This window comes from Opisthocomus hoazin, chromosome 26 (genome assembly GCF_030867145.1).
Source record: "Opisthocomus hoazin isolate bOpiHoa1 chromosome 26, bOpiHoa1.hap1, whole genome shotgun sequence".
Taxonomy (NCBI): domain Eukaryota; kingdom Metazoa; phylum Chordata; class Aves; order Opisthocomiformes; family Opisthocomidae; genus Opisthocomus; species Opisthocomus hoazin.
Window position 1 is genome coordinate 7,685,590 of NC_134439.1, and position 16,957 is coordinate 7,702,546.

Consider the following 16,957-nt stretch of genomic DNA (forward strand, 5'->3'; position numbering starts at 1 on the left):
CAGCCCTGCCCATCTGCACATTAGGTCTGGGAACAGAGGGTTTAGTCCCTAGTTAATCATTAATGTTAAACAATAATGGTGGAGGGGGATTTTTAATAGAAATAGCGTTACCTAATAGTTGCAGGTGCATTTGTGGTACCTATCTATTGTGTGAATTAACTGAAGCAAAACATCATACATCTCCCCCCAAAGAAGTTAGTTTTAATTAAAACTAGCAGGTGCCTAGAACTGGTCAAGACGACCCGTGCTGCAGGGACAAGAGCCAGAAGAGGACTGAGCTTGCACAGAAACAGGGGTCAACCCGCGGACACCGTGATGAAGAGGATGAGCCTTCATCTTGAGACCCCCGATGACCACCACTAGGAGGCACTGCGCAAGCGCAACTGGAAGGAGTGTATGGAGATAGAGTGATTTAACTATGAAAGGAAGATCTTATGTAATCAGATGAATATGTATATTTTGATCTATGTAAACTGCACGGAAGGGGTATGGGGTATGCACGTTCGGTGGAATTATCCCCCGTGCATCCAGCACTGCAATAAAGAATGCTGCCTTTTAACACTACATTGGTGTTACAAGGTTTTATTCCCGGATTTTCGGCAACAATTTGGCACTGGCTTGGACATGAAGGAGGGCTGTGTCTTACCCCAGAGAACACTGACACTGCACTGAAAGCAGATCCACTCAAGGGTGGCCAGCACGAGGTGGGCAGGATTCCTCATGCTTTCTCCAGGTCCATGAAGGAAAATCCATCCTTTTGAACTCCCTAGCTCTGGGAAGAACAGCCTAGAGATGCAGGGAGTTGGGACTGCCAGCCATGCTGAGGCATTCTCAATGTTGTTACACTGAATAAAACTACGGATCCAAACTGGTGAGAAACAGTTCTTGATGGGGCCTGGAATCAGCAGCAGTGAAGTGTGATCTTTGGAGGGGCAGGAGGCAGGGGCTGCCTTTCAGTGCCTGTTCTCTAGACAGATCGCTCTCAGGCTGGTGCTATCACCATTCAGCTGCACTTTGGCTCCTGCTGACCCTGGGAACCTTCTGCTTTGTAGTATTCATGGACACAGCAGTGGAGAGTGTCCCTGACATGAGCAGCACAGTCTGCATGTGAGAAGGTACACAAAAGGATATGCACACACTCACACACATCAGTGTGGAATCATGCACAAATGCCCATGGCATTGTTTGTGTACTCACAGGTTACACAGAGTGGGGACAAGTAAAACAGACCGGAACTTTTTCCTGAGGGCAGTGATAGGCAAGATTGGGTCAAAACCTAACAGCAAAATACACACCTGAGGAGGCAACAACAAGTGACCTTCAGGAGGGAAAGAGAAGTATACCATATGTGCTCACGCACAGGTGCCCTTAGGTGTCCAGCTGAGGATTGCTGGAGCTTCTGCCTGAGAAGACTTAAAACAGCCCCAGCAGAGTGACCCAGGCTGATGTTACTTCCCTGCTCTGAACCCATTCAACACTCGAGCTGAGACTTCTGCCAGCACTGCTGCATTCCTTCCCTAGAAATCCTGGCACCTTGCATCCCAGCACTCAGGAGAAGCCTTCTCTGGGGAATGAGCACGGCAAAAATCTTGAAGTGAAAAGGCCACCACTCAGGAAACGAAAGCACAGCCCATATCATTAGCTATGATGGTTTGTATTCAAGATGAGCTTGTCAGAAAACCGTTACCTCTGCAAAGGGTGCCACTGGTCCTGAGGCAATGAAGGGCAGATATAAAAGCCAGCCCAAGTCCCACCTCTCTCATCCACTTCTCTTGCCTCCTTCTCCTTACAAACCATGTGAGTCTGAAGCCCCTTCATTCTCCTTTTCCAAAGTTAGATCTCCTCTTAATGGACATCTCAGCTGATATTGGCTCTATCTTGTGCTGGGGCTTGGAGCACCTTGTCATGACAGAGATAAGCAGGGAGAAGGTTAGCTTTGAGAGAGGCTGGGATGTGACTGGTGGCTATTGATTTATGTAGTAGGAAAGAGGTTCCTTGGGTCAGGCTGCTCTTTGCAGGGCCCTCGCCAGATGAGGCAATGAGGGATGCATGGCTCCTGCCACAGCTTCCAGGTCCCGACTCAGTAGTGGCCTTGGTTCATTTGTGACAGGATAACCAGGCTGCTCCTCCTATACCCTTGTACTCTCTTTCCTCTCTGCTTCTCTCCCAAGTGCACCTGCAGCCCAGAGACAGTTCCTGCTACAACCCATGCCTGCCATGCTGGCCCTGCGGCCCAACCCCACTGGCCAACAGCTGCAATGAGCCCTGTGTCAGGCAGTGCCAGAACTCCACCATTGTCATCCAGCCCTTCCCCATGATGGTGACCCTGCCTGGCCCCATCCTCAGCTCCTACCCACAGAACACTGTTGTGGTCTCCTCCACCTCTGCTACTATTGACAGCATCCTCAGCTGTGATGGAGTGCCCATCAGCTCTGGGTGCTGTGACCTCTCTGGCATTTCCAGCCACTACTGTGGCAGAAGGTGCCTCCCTTGCTAAAGATGCTGGGAAAGCCCCAAGGAAATACTTTGAGGAACTCAGAACATTGTTTTGGGCAGAGGATCAATCTTTTGGATGTTATTTTCAGGATAGCTGAATGGCTTTTCCTTTCTTTTCCTTTTCTTTTTTTTTCCTTTGGTTCCCCTGGGCAGCAAGATCTCCCCAGGGCCAGCATGGTGGGGACCGTCTGTCTTCTTTCCATCTGTGGGACAGGCAGACTAATATCATGCAGGAAAGTCTTTCCAGCTTCTTGCTCTCTCCCTCTTCCTCCTGAACAGGACAGAAGGAGAAAGTAGAGTGGAAAAGTCGTGGATCAACACAAAGCCAGGTGGATTACTTACCAATCACCATCACATGCAAAATGGACTCTACTTGGGGAAGATTCATTTAACTTGTTGCCAATTGAAAGTAGAGCAGGATGTTGAGAAACAGCCAAAAAACCCTAAAACACCATCACTCTATCCCCACCTCTTTTTCACAGACTCAACTTCCCTCCTTCATTCATGGTTCCTCTATTCCCTCCACCCCCAAGCAGTACAGTGAGATGGGAAATAGGGGGATTGTGGTCAGCATACAGCAGTTCCCTTCTGCTACTGTTTCCTCCTCACACTTTTCTTCTGCTCCAGCAAGAGCCTTTCCCATAGACTGCAGTCTTCCAAGACCAGTTCCAGTGTGGATCCTGTCCATGAGCTGCTGTCCTTCTGGCTAAGAGGGCTCCAGTGTGGGTGCTCCAGGGTCCGCAGTTCTGCCAGGAGCCAGGTTCAGCAAGGGCTCTGCACAGGACACTATTCCTGCAGGGGATATCCACCTGATCTGGTGTGAGATCTGTTGCGGCGGGATCTAGAACTCGACCAATATGATCCATAACAGTCAACTTTATTAGCAGAGAATCTGGATTATATAGACAGCATTCGGTACAGCACTCGGTTATGGTTGGTCCCTATTCATAAAGCATCTATTAACAGAACACCTGTTTACCCGCAGCTGGCCTTGGAGCATCTGTTTATCCACAGCCGGCCTCTCGATGGCCTTGAGGCCTGTGCTGCTACAGACCAATCAAGTCCATATTCAGAGAGTCTGGGTTGCTCACAATATGTCCCTGTTCTTCCAGAAATCCCAGAGATCATCCATGGGTGGCAGTGTGGATATCTGGTTCACTGTGGTCTTTCCCTTGGGCTGCCCAGGAATCTCTGCACGCCACCCAGACCACCTCCTCCACCTCCTTCTTTGCTGGCCTTGGAGGTTACAGGATTGTTTCTCACACTTTTTTCAGTTCATTCATTACTTCCTGTGCAGTGTTTTGCCCTTTCTCAAATATATTTTCATGGAGGCAAGGCCAGCATTGCTCATGGGCTCAGTGTTGGACAGCAGTGAGTCTGTTTAAGAGCCAGCTGGAACTGACTCTGTCAGACATGCGGGCAGCCCCCGGAGTCTTCACGCAGAGGCCACCCCTGCAACTTTCCTCCCGCTGCTACCAAAGCCTTGCCACATAAGCCCAGTAGAGTGGGTCCAAAAGAGTATGAGGCACAATTAGCTGAATAAAAATATCAACAGAAAAGAACCAGTCCAGGTTTCATTAAGGGACAGATGTAGCTTTGAATAAACTTAAGAAAAATGCTATTACTATTCATGCTTAAAGATTTGGAATAAGTGCTCCAAAAATACAGTCGTCTCATGTCCTTGGTAGATCCTTCAGGAAGTGGAACAGATGGAGGTAATTATGGTGATTTCCTTCATGTTTTTATCATCAGATCTTAACTGCTGTATTTCGCATTTGACCCCCAGGGCACTTTCCCCAAGGATTCTGCATGGCAGATCGCTGAGGGGGCAAAAGTCTGCTCTTACGGTGTGCAGGGTTGCAATTTTGCCTTCTGTTTTGCGCAGCCACTGAACACTCCAGACATGAGAGCTATCCTAGCTTTTCCAAAACCCTGCTAAGATCATAGATCTGCAAGTGTGCACAGAGTTTTATGTCATTCTGCTTGTGTTCTGGCACAGGCTTGTGACTTACTTATGATTGGGGTCAAGCTGAAAGGGCAAGTCAGTGAGTGTACTGGTTTTGCCTGGGATAGAGTTAAGTTTCTTCATAGTAGCTTCTATGGGGCTGTGTTTTGGATTTGTGTGAAAAATAGTGTTGATAATAGAGGAATGTTTTAGTTGCTGCTGAGCAGTGCTTACACAGGTCAAGGCCTTTTCTGCTCCTTAGACTGCTGGTGAGTAGACTGGGGGGTGCACAAGAAGTTAGGAGGGGACACAGCTGGGAGAGCCAACTCCAACTGACCAAAGGGATATTCCACACCGTATAACATCATGCTCCACAGTAAGGCTGGGGGGGTGAAGTTGGGAGGGGCTGCCATGGCTTGCGGACTGGCTGAGTGTGGGTCAATTGGTGGTGAGAAGTCGTTTTCTTCTGCATCATTTGTTTTTCTTTGGTTTATTTTCCTTTCTTTTTGTTGCTGTTGTTTCTTTTTTTTCTTGCCATTGTTTTTTAATTCTTAAACTGTCTTTATCTCAACCCTTGATTTTTCTTACTTTTACCTTTCCAACTTTCCCCTCTATCCCATTTCAGGGGAGTGAGTGAGGGGCTGTGTAGTGCTTAGTTGCCGGACGGGGTTAAACAACAACAGTGCATCAGTGAGTCAAGGTCAGGATGAGGTCTCATGACAGTAATCAGGGTTCAATAAAGTCCAGCGATCATCAGGTGTGTTCACAGAGATGAGACAGGTCTCAGGTCAAGCTGGGAAGTCACCTGCATGTCAGGGTCCAAACTGAGATCAGTGGTGTCCATGTCCAGACACAGGCATGCGTGTGTCACCACTAGAACTGTAAGTCTGATTGGGGCCAAGCACCTGAACTTCATGTTGAAAGCTGCTCCTATGGGAAGAGAAGTCAGCCCTGGCTGGAGCTTCCCAGAAGCACCATCCGGGAATGGTGTCAGCAAGGCCAACAAAGGGAAGGGGGCAGCCCTCAGCTCTGCTGCCTCTGAGTTGGGTTGGTCCAATGTCGTGTATCTCACAGCAGAGCAACACCTGGACACCTGTCCCTTTAGTCTGATACCTACTGGTGTGAGGTCTCGGTCCCTGACTCAGCAGCAGGCTGATGAGCTGTAGAAGCGCATCTGGCCTTGGCATGTACATGAGGAGCCTGGGTCCCATCCCATTGACCAGCAACTCTGCATGCTAAGGCAATAAATTCAGGGACAACAGCCTGCATAGGCAGGCAGGATTTCTTGGCCTTTCTCCCAATTCATAAAGCAAGAAATGGAGGGTGCAGGAGGCAGAGATGGCATTTCAGTTCACTGGGAACCTCTCTGCCAGGCCAAAGGCACGACCAGGCAGCTCCAAATGGACTCCTTCTAGCAACGGAAATTGGCTACTCTGGGGCGCTCATGGACAAACAAGGGGAGAGACCCCTGCTATAGCCTGAACGTGCCCTTGCGATGAGGGCCACAAAAGTCCAGATCGATACACCTGTGCTTATGCACTCCTGCAGGGAATAATGCAAATATTTGCATGCTCACATACAGGAGGGAAAACATCAGCAAATGGGGACTCTGCTGAGGAGATTCTGGAATGACAATGACAGAAGAGCAATCAAGTACCTCAGGGAAAGACCAGGCCCCAGACATGCTCCTGGGTTGCCGGAAGAACTGCAGAGGTTGCACAGAGACGGGATGAGGAAAGTGAGCACAGCACAATTTTCCTGAGTTGCAATAGTGTCAAACCCTCACAGACGAAAGCCACCTGCATGGGTGACAGACCATAAAAAAGGGATGGGAGGAGCAAGAGCAAAGGATGTGGAATGTCCTCTCACATGGGCATTCTTGCAGATGCGGATGACAAGGAGGAGAGCAGTGCCCGTTTCCTGACAACTTTGCCACAAACAAGCCCACAGGAGTGACCCAGGTGCACATCACCTGCCTGCACAGGATGCCACCGGCACTCGAGCTGAGTCTTCTGTCTGCTATGACAAGACTCTACCTCAGAAATTAAAGGGACTCTCCTCACGGCACTTACAGAAGCCTTGCTAAAGGAAAGCAGGTGGCATAAGCCAGGAAATGAAAAGGCAGCAGTGCAGGAAACCGGGGCACGGTGCATAGATTAGATGAGATGCTTTGCATTTGACATGAATCTGTCAGAAAATTATTACTTCCTCAAAGGGTGGCTCTGGGCCTGAGGCAGTGCAGGACTACTACAAAAGGCAGCCCAGCTCTCGGCTCTCACATCCACTTCTCTCGCCTCCTTCTCGTTGGGAATCAGGTGAGTGTCAAGCCTCTGCTCCTCCTCCTCCTCCAAGATCAGGTCTTTCGCTGATGTCTGTCTCAACTGACAGGTGCTGTCCTAGCCCTGGGCCAGGAGCTGTTTCTCATGGGAGAGGGAAGGGCAGAGAACTTCTTCCACTGGTAGAGCCTGGGACTAAGTTGAGGTGTCTTTCAACTGGACAGCCTGTGCTGGGCCTGTAGGGGCCTGGGCTTCCCCATGGTTGGGCGCAGTGCTGCTGCTCATGCGCCTCTGTGTTCTGCTTCCCTCTGCCCTCTCTCGCAGGTGCCCCTCCAGATCAGAGACATGTCCTGCTACGATCAGTGCCAGCCCTGCCGGCCCTGCGGCCCAACCCCGCTGGCCAACAGCTGCAATGAGCCCTGTGTCAGGCAGTGCCAGAATTCCACCATTGTCATCCAGCCCTCCCCCGTGGTGGTGACCCTGCCCGGACCCATCCTCAGCTCCTACCCGCAGAGCACCGTTGTGGGATCCTCCACCTCCGCCGCTGTTGGCAGCATCCTCAGCTGTGACGGAGTGCCAATCTCTTCCGGAGGCTTTGACCTCTCCTGCATTACCAGCCGCTACTGTGGCAACAGATGTCGACCCTGCTAAAGCTGCTGGGAGCTTCCTCGGGCAAAGACCTCCAAGACCTCAGAACATCATGCTGGATGGAAGATAAAGCTTTGGGGCATTGCATTTAGAGCTTTGGGCCATTGTTTCCTTCTTCCACTCTCCTCTCTTTCCTTCCTATGCTGTTGCTGTCTCCCAATGCCAGCCTGGTGGGGACGTGTTGTCTTCCGTCCCTCTGCAGGGCAGGCAGAACGACACGCTGCTGGAGGTCTACCACATCTCACTGGCTGCTCCTGGTGCTCCCTGTGATCCATCTCCTCTTCTTTTTTAGACTCATTAAAGTTGTGCTGCATCCAAGCCCAGGATTCTGAGTCCTCCTTTCTTCTGAGGCAAGTCTTCTAGTCTGCTCAGGAAAGACGGTGGCTTTTTGGAGAGGATTAGGTTGGGCGCAAAAGAAGACCTTCCTCAGTCCCAGAGGAAAGAGAGAGGAGGACTCAGTGCACTGGGTTGCTCACTGTGCCCCGTCCCTTGGAGCTGAGGAAGACATTCCTGGCTACTCCATAGGCAACGGCCAAGAGTCAGCCTTGCTGCATGTGTTACGAGATGGGCCTGGAGCACTGGGCCCTGGAGAACATTCTGTCAGTGGGGAGCCCAGAAAACTGCTGTCCTTGAGTGAGGAGCCCATGGTGGCAGGAGGCCAAGGGATGAGGTCAGCAGCCCCTCTGTCTCTTGGGGAAGGGTCGTCCTCTAGGCCTGGATGGAGCTGTGCTGGGGGAGGAGGCTCAAGTAGAGAATGGCTCCAAAGGGTGGCAGCAGTGGGCATCTAGAGACAATAATACCTGGCGACAGCCCACAGCCTCATCTCCCCCTTGCCTCATCTCAGGTCCACAGCCAGCGCACACAAGAACAGGTACACGAGCTAGGTACCTCATACGGTCCTGGAGAGCCTGGCAGGGCCCAGCTGCTGTTCAGATAGTCAGGGCTGAGGCAATGCACCAGTTAGTACCGGTACCAGCCACACACTGGAGGCACCACTCCCTGTGAATCCAAGTGCCCCATGGGCCACTGCAGCTCCAAGAGAGCACCCAGTGTTCACAGACCCATGGCTGCTCTCTGGTCCTTTGTGTCCTCCAAGCCTGGGGCAGCTTTCCTGGGCTTCTGAGGTTGCAACACTGCCAGGCTCCAGCTGCGCTCCCAAAAGACTCTGCGCAACAGCCGTCACCCCTCCATTCCCACTGGGCCACTCTCACCACAGTGGGACACAATTCTGTGCTCAGCAGCTTCTCTGATCTCACTCTGCTGCACCGTTCTCAGCCCTCTTGCGTTGGCTGATATTCTTCGGCACCTGCTGGACCAAAAGCCCAAGTGCTCTGAGCTCTGCTCCTCACACGCTGGCCAGGGCCTTGCCAGCACTGCAGTCCCTGGCTGTTGGAGACCTGTCGTTGCCCCTTACCTGCTCCACGTGGCTTCTTCGCATGCGAGGGCTTCTTTCCTCTTTGCCGTTGCTCTTGAAGTAGTGGACTACTCTGATGCAGTCCCCCTGAGCCTTCTGTTCTCCAGGGAGTAAAGGCTTACCTCCTTCAGTCTTTCCTCATAGCACGGGATCTCCAGCCCTTTGGTTGCCTTTGACATGTACAAGGTGGTAGCAGGAGGCAACAGATCAGGATCAAGAGAAGCCGGACAGATGATTGGATATTTTTGAGGAAAAATTTCAACCCCTCACACAGGAAGACGTTCCCGATGATGACTGCAAGCGTGGCCCTGCTCACAAGTGCGTCTCCTGGTTGGCTCGCACCCTTTTCAGTGCTACACAGCTGAAGATGCAATTTGGTGTATTTGGGAAGACTTTTAGCCTATGCAGAGGTTGACATATGCCTTAGGAGCTGTAGGAAGCTAGTCCTAGGAGCTCGGATGCTGGCTTCTCAAGTAGGGACCATCAGGCTGTGTGGCATGTGGATTATTGCCAAAGATTGAACGACTTTATGAAGGACCAGGAGCCCAGTGATGGCCAGGAAGAAAGGAGAGCACGACTATGCCAGCCAGCAGGTGACCCCAACGGTCTTCTTGGTGGCAAGGAAAGTGTGCATCGTTTTTGGCACACCGGGTGTGGTGTAGCAAATCTCCACAAAGGAAGCCTGACGAGGAAGAAATGCGGTAAGGTCTGGAGGTGTTTGTTGCTCCATGCAGTGACAATGAAGAGATCGCTGCCCACCTGGGAAGTTGCATGAAACAGCTAAGGGCACCCGGGGCCTTTCCTGGCTGTGTTTCTTGTCCTGTCCTCCATCTTATTAGTTTCTTCCCGATGGTCACGTTTCTCGAAGGCATGGTACTGTCCAGTATGGAGTAGCTTTATCATGTCCTTTGCTGGGTTCGACCTTGGCTGGCTGTCAGATGCCCTCCCACTCTTTCTCAATCGCCTTACTGAAGAAGGCAAGGGGAGAAAAAAACCTGAAAAAACTCCTGGGTGAAGATAAAGACAGGGAGATCAAATACCCGGTAGCCTCACAGGAAAAACTGACTCAACCTGGGGAAGATTCATGTAAATTATTAACACTCAAAAACAAAATAAGATGGTGAGAAACAAAGACAAAAAACTCCCAAAACACAAGCTAAATCAAGTTCTACATATTTAGGTTTTCTTTTCAACAGTACCAGAATATTGATTTGACCTCGAGACTCAGCTCCAGGTAGTGATTTAGACACTTGCCATTTTCAGGCAATCACCATCTCCTTGGTGCAGAGGAGGATCTCCTGCAGGCACCGCTGGGCTAGAAAGAATCTAATGCTCTCCTCACTGTCCTCCTTCCCGCAGTTCCATGTAGATTCACTGTCCAAACTCATCATCCGGGCAGTGGGCACCTTCTTGCTGTGCCCAGAGACCAAGGTCTCACCTCTTCCTTTCTGACCCCTGAAAGCAGTGGCACTGGATGAGTCACCAGCGCGCTGTCATCCAAGAGATGACGCATACCTACAGGATTTGCAGGTGCATGCTGAGACCAACGGTCCTGTTTGTGTGTGAGAAAGTCAGAAAACCACCTCCCAGACCCCCCAGCAGAGCTTCTGGAAATGGCTCAGTGGGGAAGCGGAAGGAAGAAGTGAGCAGGAGAAGGCATTTGCTCTTCTCTTGCCTGAAACGCTCCCTCTCAGGTTCTGCCTGCTCTGGCACTGAGTAGTTTTTATCCCTCAGTCAAGAGCCCACTGGACCTCTTCACGAAGGACACCCTGCAGACGATGCTACAGATGGCCATGCGGAAGAATCATCCCCTGAACTCTCCACGCACACAACCTACATCCAGCTTTCCAGCTGTAAGTGTAGATGAGGAAGCAGAGAAGATGTGAGCATGTTAGCTGAGCAGGTTAACGCAGAACCTCTGTCTGCACTTCTCAGTGACCATTCACCTTCCCAACACACTCGGGCACAGGACATCACTTTTCTTCACGTGCCTCATTCTCTTTTCCTCCTTCTGATTCTCGCTCTTCTGTCTCTGCTTCTCACACAGCCCAATCTGATTCAGACTGAGCTCTGCCTGTCACTCCAGAAGGCTTCACTGCTAATACATACACACACTTGTAGTCCCTCAGAAAGGACAGCTCAGCTAAAACTTCTTTGTAGCCACCAGGGTTGGTTTTGACAGCTTCCAACACAGCTGCTCTCCAAGGCCAGCTCTCTGCTCCACCAAATGGGCTTAACATGACACTGTGCGCAGAGCAAGAAGTTCATTAGTAGAAATGAAGAACAGTTTTCTGTCAGGAGATCGAGGTGCAGGGATTCCCTGCGACAAGACAACGGTGACTCCCCTGAGGTGGAAGAGAGACAGGAAAAGCAATGCATCAGCTTGGGGCATGGGTGGGAATCCGGCTGAACAGGACATTTTCCCCAGTCTCTGGCTGACGGGTCTTTTTCACAGGCTGAGCGTTTGGCTGATGTCCAGGTGCACGCCGAGTAAGAGGTTATCCTTCCTCAGGCTGTGTTGGCTAGGACGTGAAGCCACAAGAGCAGTCATGTCTCACAACAAGGGCTCCCTCTGCAACAGTGTGCTTCACAAGAGGCTGAGGGAAGAATACGAGCATGACAAGCCAGTCGCATACACCTTTTGAAGTCTCCTTCCCCTGCTGCAGTTAGTTTCATCTCAGGGGGTTGGATGGAGCCTGATGGGCTTCATGTGGCATCCCTCAATAGCTCTCTCCCAAGTCCAGGCACTGCGTGAACCTGACGGTTTCATTGGACTGCTTTGGTCTTTTCCCTAGACCTTGGGTCTGACCTCAGACAGCAAAGTCACACCAGCATGCTGTTAATGACAGTTGTCTTTGTTGCACAGGCTGTGGAGCCAGAGACCCAGCCTCACCACAACCACAACACGCTGCTGTTGGAAAAGCTGAGGTCTATAAGCAAACAGTGCTGGGGAGGGAAACGCTCCACAGGGAACACTCACCCGCACACACCCTCTTTCTGAGTGATGCTGCATGCAGTGGGTAACCATGTGGGCTAAGCGGAGGGTCAGCTGGTGCCCATGCTTGCTGGTAGCCTTCTATCAGGTGGTGCGTCAGTTTGCCAGGATTGCTAGCCTGTTCAAGTTTGAAATCCCTGGCGAGTTCCCCCAGCACAGTGAGAGCATCAATGCCAGGGCAAAGCCCATAGCCTTTGGTTCTGTTAACGTATTCCCGAGCTCAGCCAAATAAAGTGATAAGCAGTGCCGCAAGCACACGCCCTGACCTGCACAGAAGCCTGACAATTAGTAACTACCACAGCTAAAGCACGCCCAACTCAAGATCGTGGGTCAAGATAAGGGCAGGCTAGTGAAGAAAAGCAAAGGTTGCACACAGAAGCAAAGCAAAACGATTCATTCTGAACTTCCCACCAGCAGGCTGTGTCCAGCCACTCCTGGGAAGCAGGGCCAGAGTCTGTGCAGTGGTTGCTTCGGAAGACAAGCACCTTAATAACAAATGCCCTCCCACTCCTCCTCCTTTCCCTTGTGCTTTACTGCTGAGCGTGATGTCATATGGTACGGAATACCCTTTTGGTCAGTTGGGGTCAGTGGTCCTGGCTATGCACCCTCCCAACCTCTTGCCCACCCTCTCCCTACTGACCTCGGGGAGAGGCAGTTGGGGAGAGACAGCCTTGCTGCTGTGCAGTCAAAACCTTAGTGTGTTATCAGCACCGTTGTAGCTACTAATACGAGGCACAGCATTCGGAGGGCTCATGTGGGGAAAGTTAACCCCACCCCAGAGAGACCCAGGACCTGTGTGCTCACAGGCGCATTGTATGTGTTTTCACCTATACATCTGTGTAAGCTGTGCGCACACATCTATGTAAACACGCTTGTAACAATACAGACTTCTTTATCCAAACAGTCATGCGTGTACGTGCACCCTTTCTGTGTACATGGGAGCACGTTTTCACAGGAATCTGTGTGTATGTGGTTGTGAAATTCCTTCTACTTGCTTGTGAGGCCAATAGGTGAGATCACAAGGAAAACAAGGGGTCCAGCTGAAACCTTCAGAGCCTGCTGCTCTCTAGAGCTCATGAGCAGAGCAGTAGCGAGTGCCACGGGCAGCACATTCCCTCGTGATGAGGGACACACAAGAACACACAAATACGCCCGATCATGCCGATCTGCATGGAGTCATACACAAATTTGTGCACCCACATGCATTCACAGAGATCCACACGCACAAAGGTCCACACAAGCAAGCACACATGCATCCACACAAGTTAACTGTGGACACCACCATGTAGCTGCAGGTTGCATTCCATTTCCTTACGTCACTCCATCCCATTCCATTTCCTTCCATCAACAGCAACCTGATACTCTGTGTACCTCATGAACACACCAGGGAAGAGTCTCCCTGCTATGACCTGAACACGCCCTCACGAGGGTCACGCAAGTACAGACTGACACACATATGCTTCTGTACACCTGCATGGAATAATGCAAAACTTTGCATGCTCACACAAAGCCAACATAAAGCGAAGCACAAACAAAACCATGTAAAACCAGGAAAACATCAGTAAGCACGGACTCCGCTGAGGAGATGCTGGGGACAACACTGACAGAACTGGACTCCAGTGGAACTTGGGAAAAAAACAGGCCCCAGACATGCCCTGGTGACCTACAGGGACTGCACAGGGAGGGAATGAGGCAAATGAGCCCAGCAAAATGTTCCCAACAGTATTGTTAGTGTTGCAGTAAGGTCCAACACTCCCAGCAGCAGCTCACCTTCGTGCAACGAGCGACCATCAGAGAGAGGTGGGAGGAGCAAGAGAAGAGGATGCGGCAAGTCATCTTAAATGGGAATCCTTGTGCAAGAAGACAGGAAGCGGGAGAGCAGTGCCTGTTTCCTGACAGCTTTGCCACAAAAAAGCCCACTGGAGTGACCCAGGTGCACATCACCTGCCTGCACAGGATGCCACCGGCACTCGAGCTGAGTCTTCTGTCTGCTATGACAAGACTCTACCTCAGAAATTAAAGGGACTCTCCTCACGGCACTTACAGAAGCCTTGCTAAAGGAAAGCAGGTGGCATAAGCCAGGAAATGAAAAGGCAGCAGTGCAGGAAACCGGGGCACGGTGCATAGATTAGATGAGATGCTTTGCATTTGACATGAATCTGTCAGAAAATTATTACTTCCTCAAAGGGTGGCTCTGGGCCTGAGGCAGTGCAGGACTACTACAAAAGGCAGCCCAGCTCTCGGCTCTCACATCCACTTCTCTCGCCTCCTTCTCGTTGGGAATCAGGTGAGTGTCAAGCCTCTGCTCCTCCTCCTCCTCCAAGATCAGGTCTTTCGCTGATGTCTGTCTCAACTGACAGGTGCTGTCCTAGCCCTGGGCCAGGAGCTGTTTCTCATGGGAGAGGGAAGGGCAGAGAAGTTCTTCCACTTGTAGAGCCTGGGACTAAGTTGAGGTGTCTTTCAACTGGACAGCCTGTGCTGGGCCTGTAGGGGCCTGGGCTTCCCCATGGTTGGGCGCAGTGCTGCTGCTCATGCGCCTCTGTGTTCTGCTTCCCTCTGCCCTCTCTCACAGGTGCCCCTCCAGATCAGAGACATGTCCTGCTACGATCAGTGCCAGCCCTGCCGGCCCTGCGGCCCGACCCCGCTGGCCAACAGCTGCAATGAGCCCTGTGTCAGGCAGTGCCAGAATTCCACCATTGTCATCCAGCCCTCCCCCGTGGTGGTGACCCTGCCCGGACCCATCCTCAGCTCCTACCCGCAGAGCACCGTTGTGGGATCCTCCACCTCCGCCGCTGTTGGCAGCATCCTCAGCTGTGACGGAGTGCCAATCTCTTCCGGAGGCTTTGACCTCTCCTGCATTACCAGCCGCTACTGTGGCAACAGATGTCGACCCTGCTAAAGCTGCTGGGAGCTTCCTCGGGCAAGGACCTCCAAGACCTCAGAACATCATGCTGGATGGAAGATAAAGCTTTGGGGCATTGCATTTAGAGCTTTGGGCCATTGTTTCCTTCTTCCACTCTCCTCTCTTTCCTTCCTATGCTGTTGCTGTCTCCCAATGCCAGCCTGGTGGGGACGTGTTGTCTTCCGTCCCTCTGCAGGGCAGTCAGAACGACACGCTGCTGGAGGTCTACCACATCTCACTGGCTGCTCTTGGTGCTCCCTGTGAGCCATCTCCTCTTCTTTTTTAGACTCATTAAAGTTGTGCTGCATCCAAGCCTGGGCCTCCGTGTCCTCCTTTCTTCTGAGGCAAGTCTTCTAGTCTGCTCAGGAAAGACGGTGGCTTTTTGGAGAGGATTAAGTTGGGTGCAAAAGAAGACCCTTCCTCAGTCCTAGAGGAAAGAGAAGGGAGGACTCAGTGCACTGGGTTGCTCACTGTGCCCCGTCCCTTGGAGCTGAGGAAGACATTCCTGGCTACTCCATAGGCAAAGGCCAAGAGTCAGCCTTGCTGCGTGTGTTACGAGATGGGCCTGGAGCACTGGGCCCTGGAGAACATTCTGTCAGTGGGGAGCCCAGAAAACTGCTGTCCTTGAGTGAGGAGCCCATGGTGGCAGGAGGCCAAGGGATGAGGTCAGCAGCCCCTCTGTCTCTTGGGGAAGGGTCGTCCTCTAGGCCTGGATGGAGCTGTGCTGGGGGAGGAGGCTCAAGTAGAGAATGGCTCCAAAGGGTGGCAGCAGTGGGCATCTAGAGACAATAATACCTGATGACAGCCCACAGCCTCTTCTCCCCCTTGTCGTCCTTTCCATTGCCTCATCTCAGGTCCACAGCCAGCGCACACAATCACAGGCACATTAGATAGGTACCTCATACGGTCCTGGAGAGCCTGGCAGGGCCCAGCTGCTGTTCAGATAGTCAGGGCTGAGGCAATGCACCAGTTAGTACTGGTATCGGCCACACAAATGGACTCACCACTCCCTGTGAATCCAACAGCCCCATGGGCACTGTAGCTCCAGGACAGCACCCAGTGTTCACAGACCCATGGCTGCTCTCTGGTCCTTTGTGTCCTCCAAGCCTGGGGCAGCTTTCCTGGGCTTCTGAGGTTGCAACACTGCCAGGCTCCAGCTGCGCTCCCAAAAGACTCTGCGCAACAGCCGTCACCCCTCCATTCCCACTGGGCCACTGTCACCACAGTGGGACAGTTTCTGTGCTCAGCAGCTTCTCTGATCTCACTCTGCTGCACCGTTCTCAGCCCTCTTGCGTTGGCTGATATTCTTCGGCACCTGCTGGACCAAAAGCCCAAGTGCTCTGAGCAACTCATGCCTGCCATGCCAGCCATGCGGCCCGACCCCGCTGGCCAACAGCTGCAATGAGCCCTGTGTCAGGCAGTGCCAGAGCTCCAATGTCGTCATCCAGCCCTCCGCCGTGGTGGTGACCCTGCCCGGACCCATCCTCAGCTCCTTCCCACAGAACACCGTTGTGGGATCCTCCACCTCCGCTGCTGTTGGCAGCATCCTCAGCTCTCAGGGAGTGCCAATCTCTTCTGGAGGCTTTGACCTCTCCTGCATCACCAGCCGCTACAGATGTCAACCCTACTAAAGCTGCTGGCAACTTCTTTGGACAAGAACCTCCAACAGCTCAGAACACGGTGCTGGACAGAAAATAGAGCTTTAGGACATTGCATTTAGAGTTAGGGCCACGCTTTCCCTCTTCCACTCTCCTCTCTCCTTTACTGTCACTGTCTGTCAACGCCACCCTAGCAAGGACTTTTTTGCCCCCCTCTCCCTGCAGGGCAGGCAGATGGACACTCTGCCGGAGCTCCACTGCATCTCAGTGGCTGCCCCTGGTGCTCCCTATGAGCCAACTCCTCTATGTTTTCAGACTCATCAAAGTTGTGCTGCATCCAAACCTGGGCCTCTGAGTCCTCCTCTCTTCCGAGGCAAGTCACAGAATCACAGAATCACAGAATGGTAGGGGTTGGAAGGGACCTCTCTGGGTCATCTAGTCCAACCCTCCTGCTGAAGGAGGGTCACCTATAGTAGGCTGTAGAGGACCTTATCTAGTCTTCCAGTCTGCTCAGGAAGAAAGTGGCTTTTTAGAGAGGATAAGGTTAGGTGCGAAAGAAGACACTTCCTTGGTTCCAGAGGAAAAAAGCATAGGAGTCCGTGCACTGTGTTGCCTGCTGTGCCCTCTGCCTTGGAGCTGAGGAAGATATGCTGTAAATACAGAGTGAGAGACGCTGCTTCTCT

General features: G+C 52.0%; 2 protein-coding genes and 1 pseudogene across 2 annotated transcripts in view; all 3 read left to right on the forward strand.

The window, feature by feature from the left end:
* Window positions 1–16,957, forward strand: part of LOC142364277 (cyclin-Y-like protein 1-B) — a 57,668-nt gene that overhangs the window by 32,705 nt on the left and 8,006 nt on the right.
* On the forward strand, window positions 6,623–7,368 carry LOC142364208 (feather keratin Cos1-1/Cos1-3/Cos2-1-like; annotated as a pseudogene).
* On the forward strand, window positions 14,368–14,673 carry LOC142364209 (feather keratin Cos1-1/Cos1-3/Cos2-1-like). The gene has a single exon (XM_075443382.1). It carries the CDS (start codon window positions 14,368–14,370, stop codon window positions 14,671–14,673), a length of 306 nt encoding a protein of 101 aa, XP_075299497.1.

Bases quoted from the DNA above. Each gene is read 5' to 3' on its own strand.
- LOC142364209 (XM_075443382.1), top strand. From the start codon at position 14,368: ATGTCCTGCTACGATCAGTGCCAGCCCTGCCGGCCCTGCGGCCCGACC.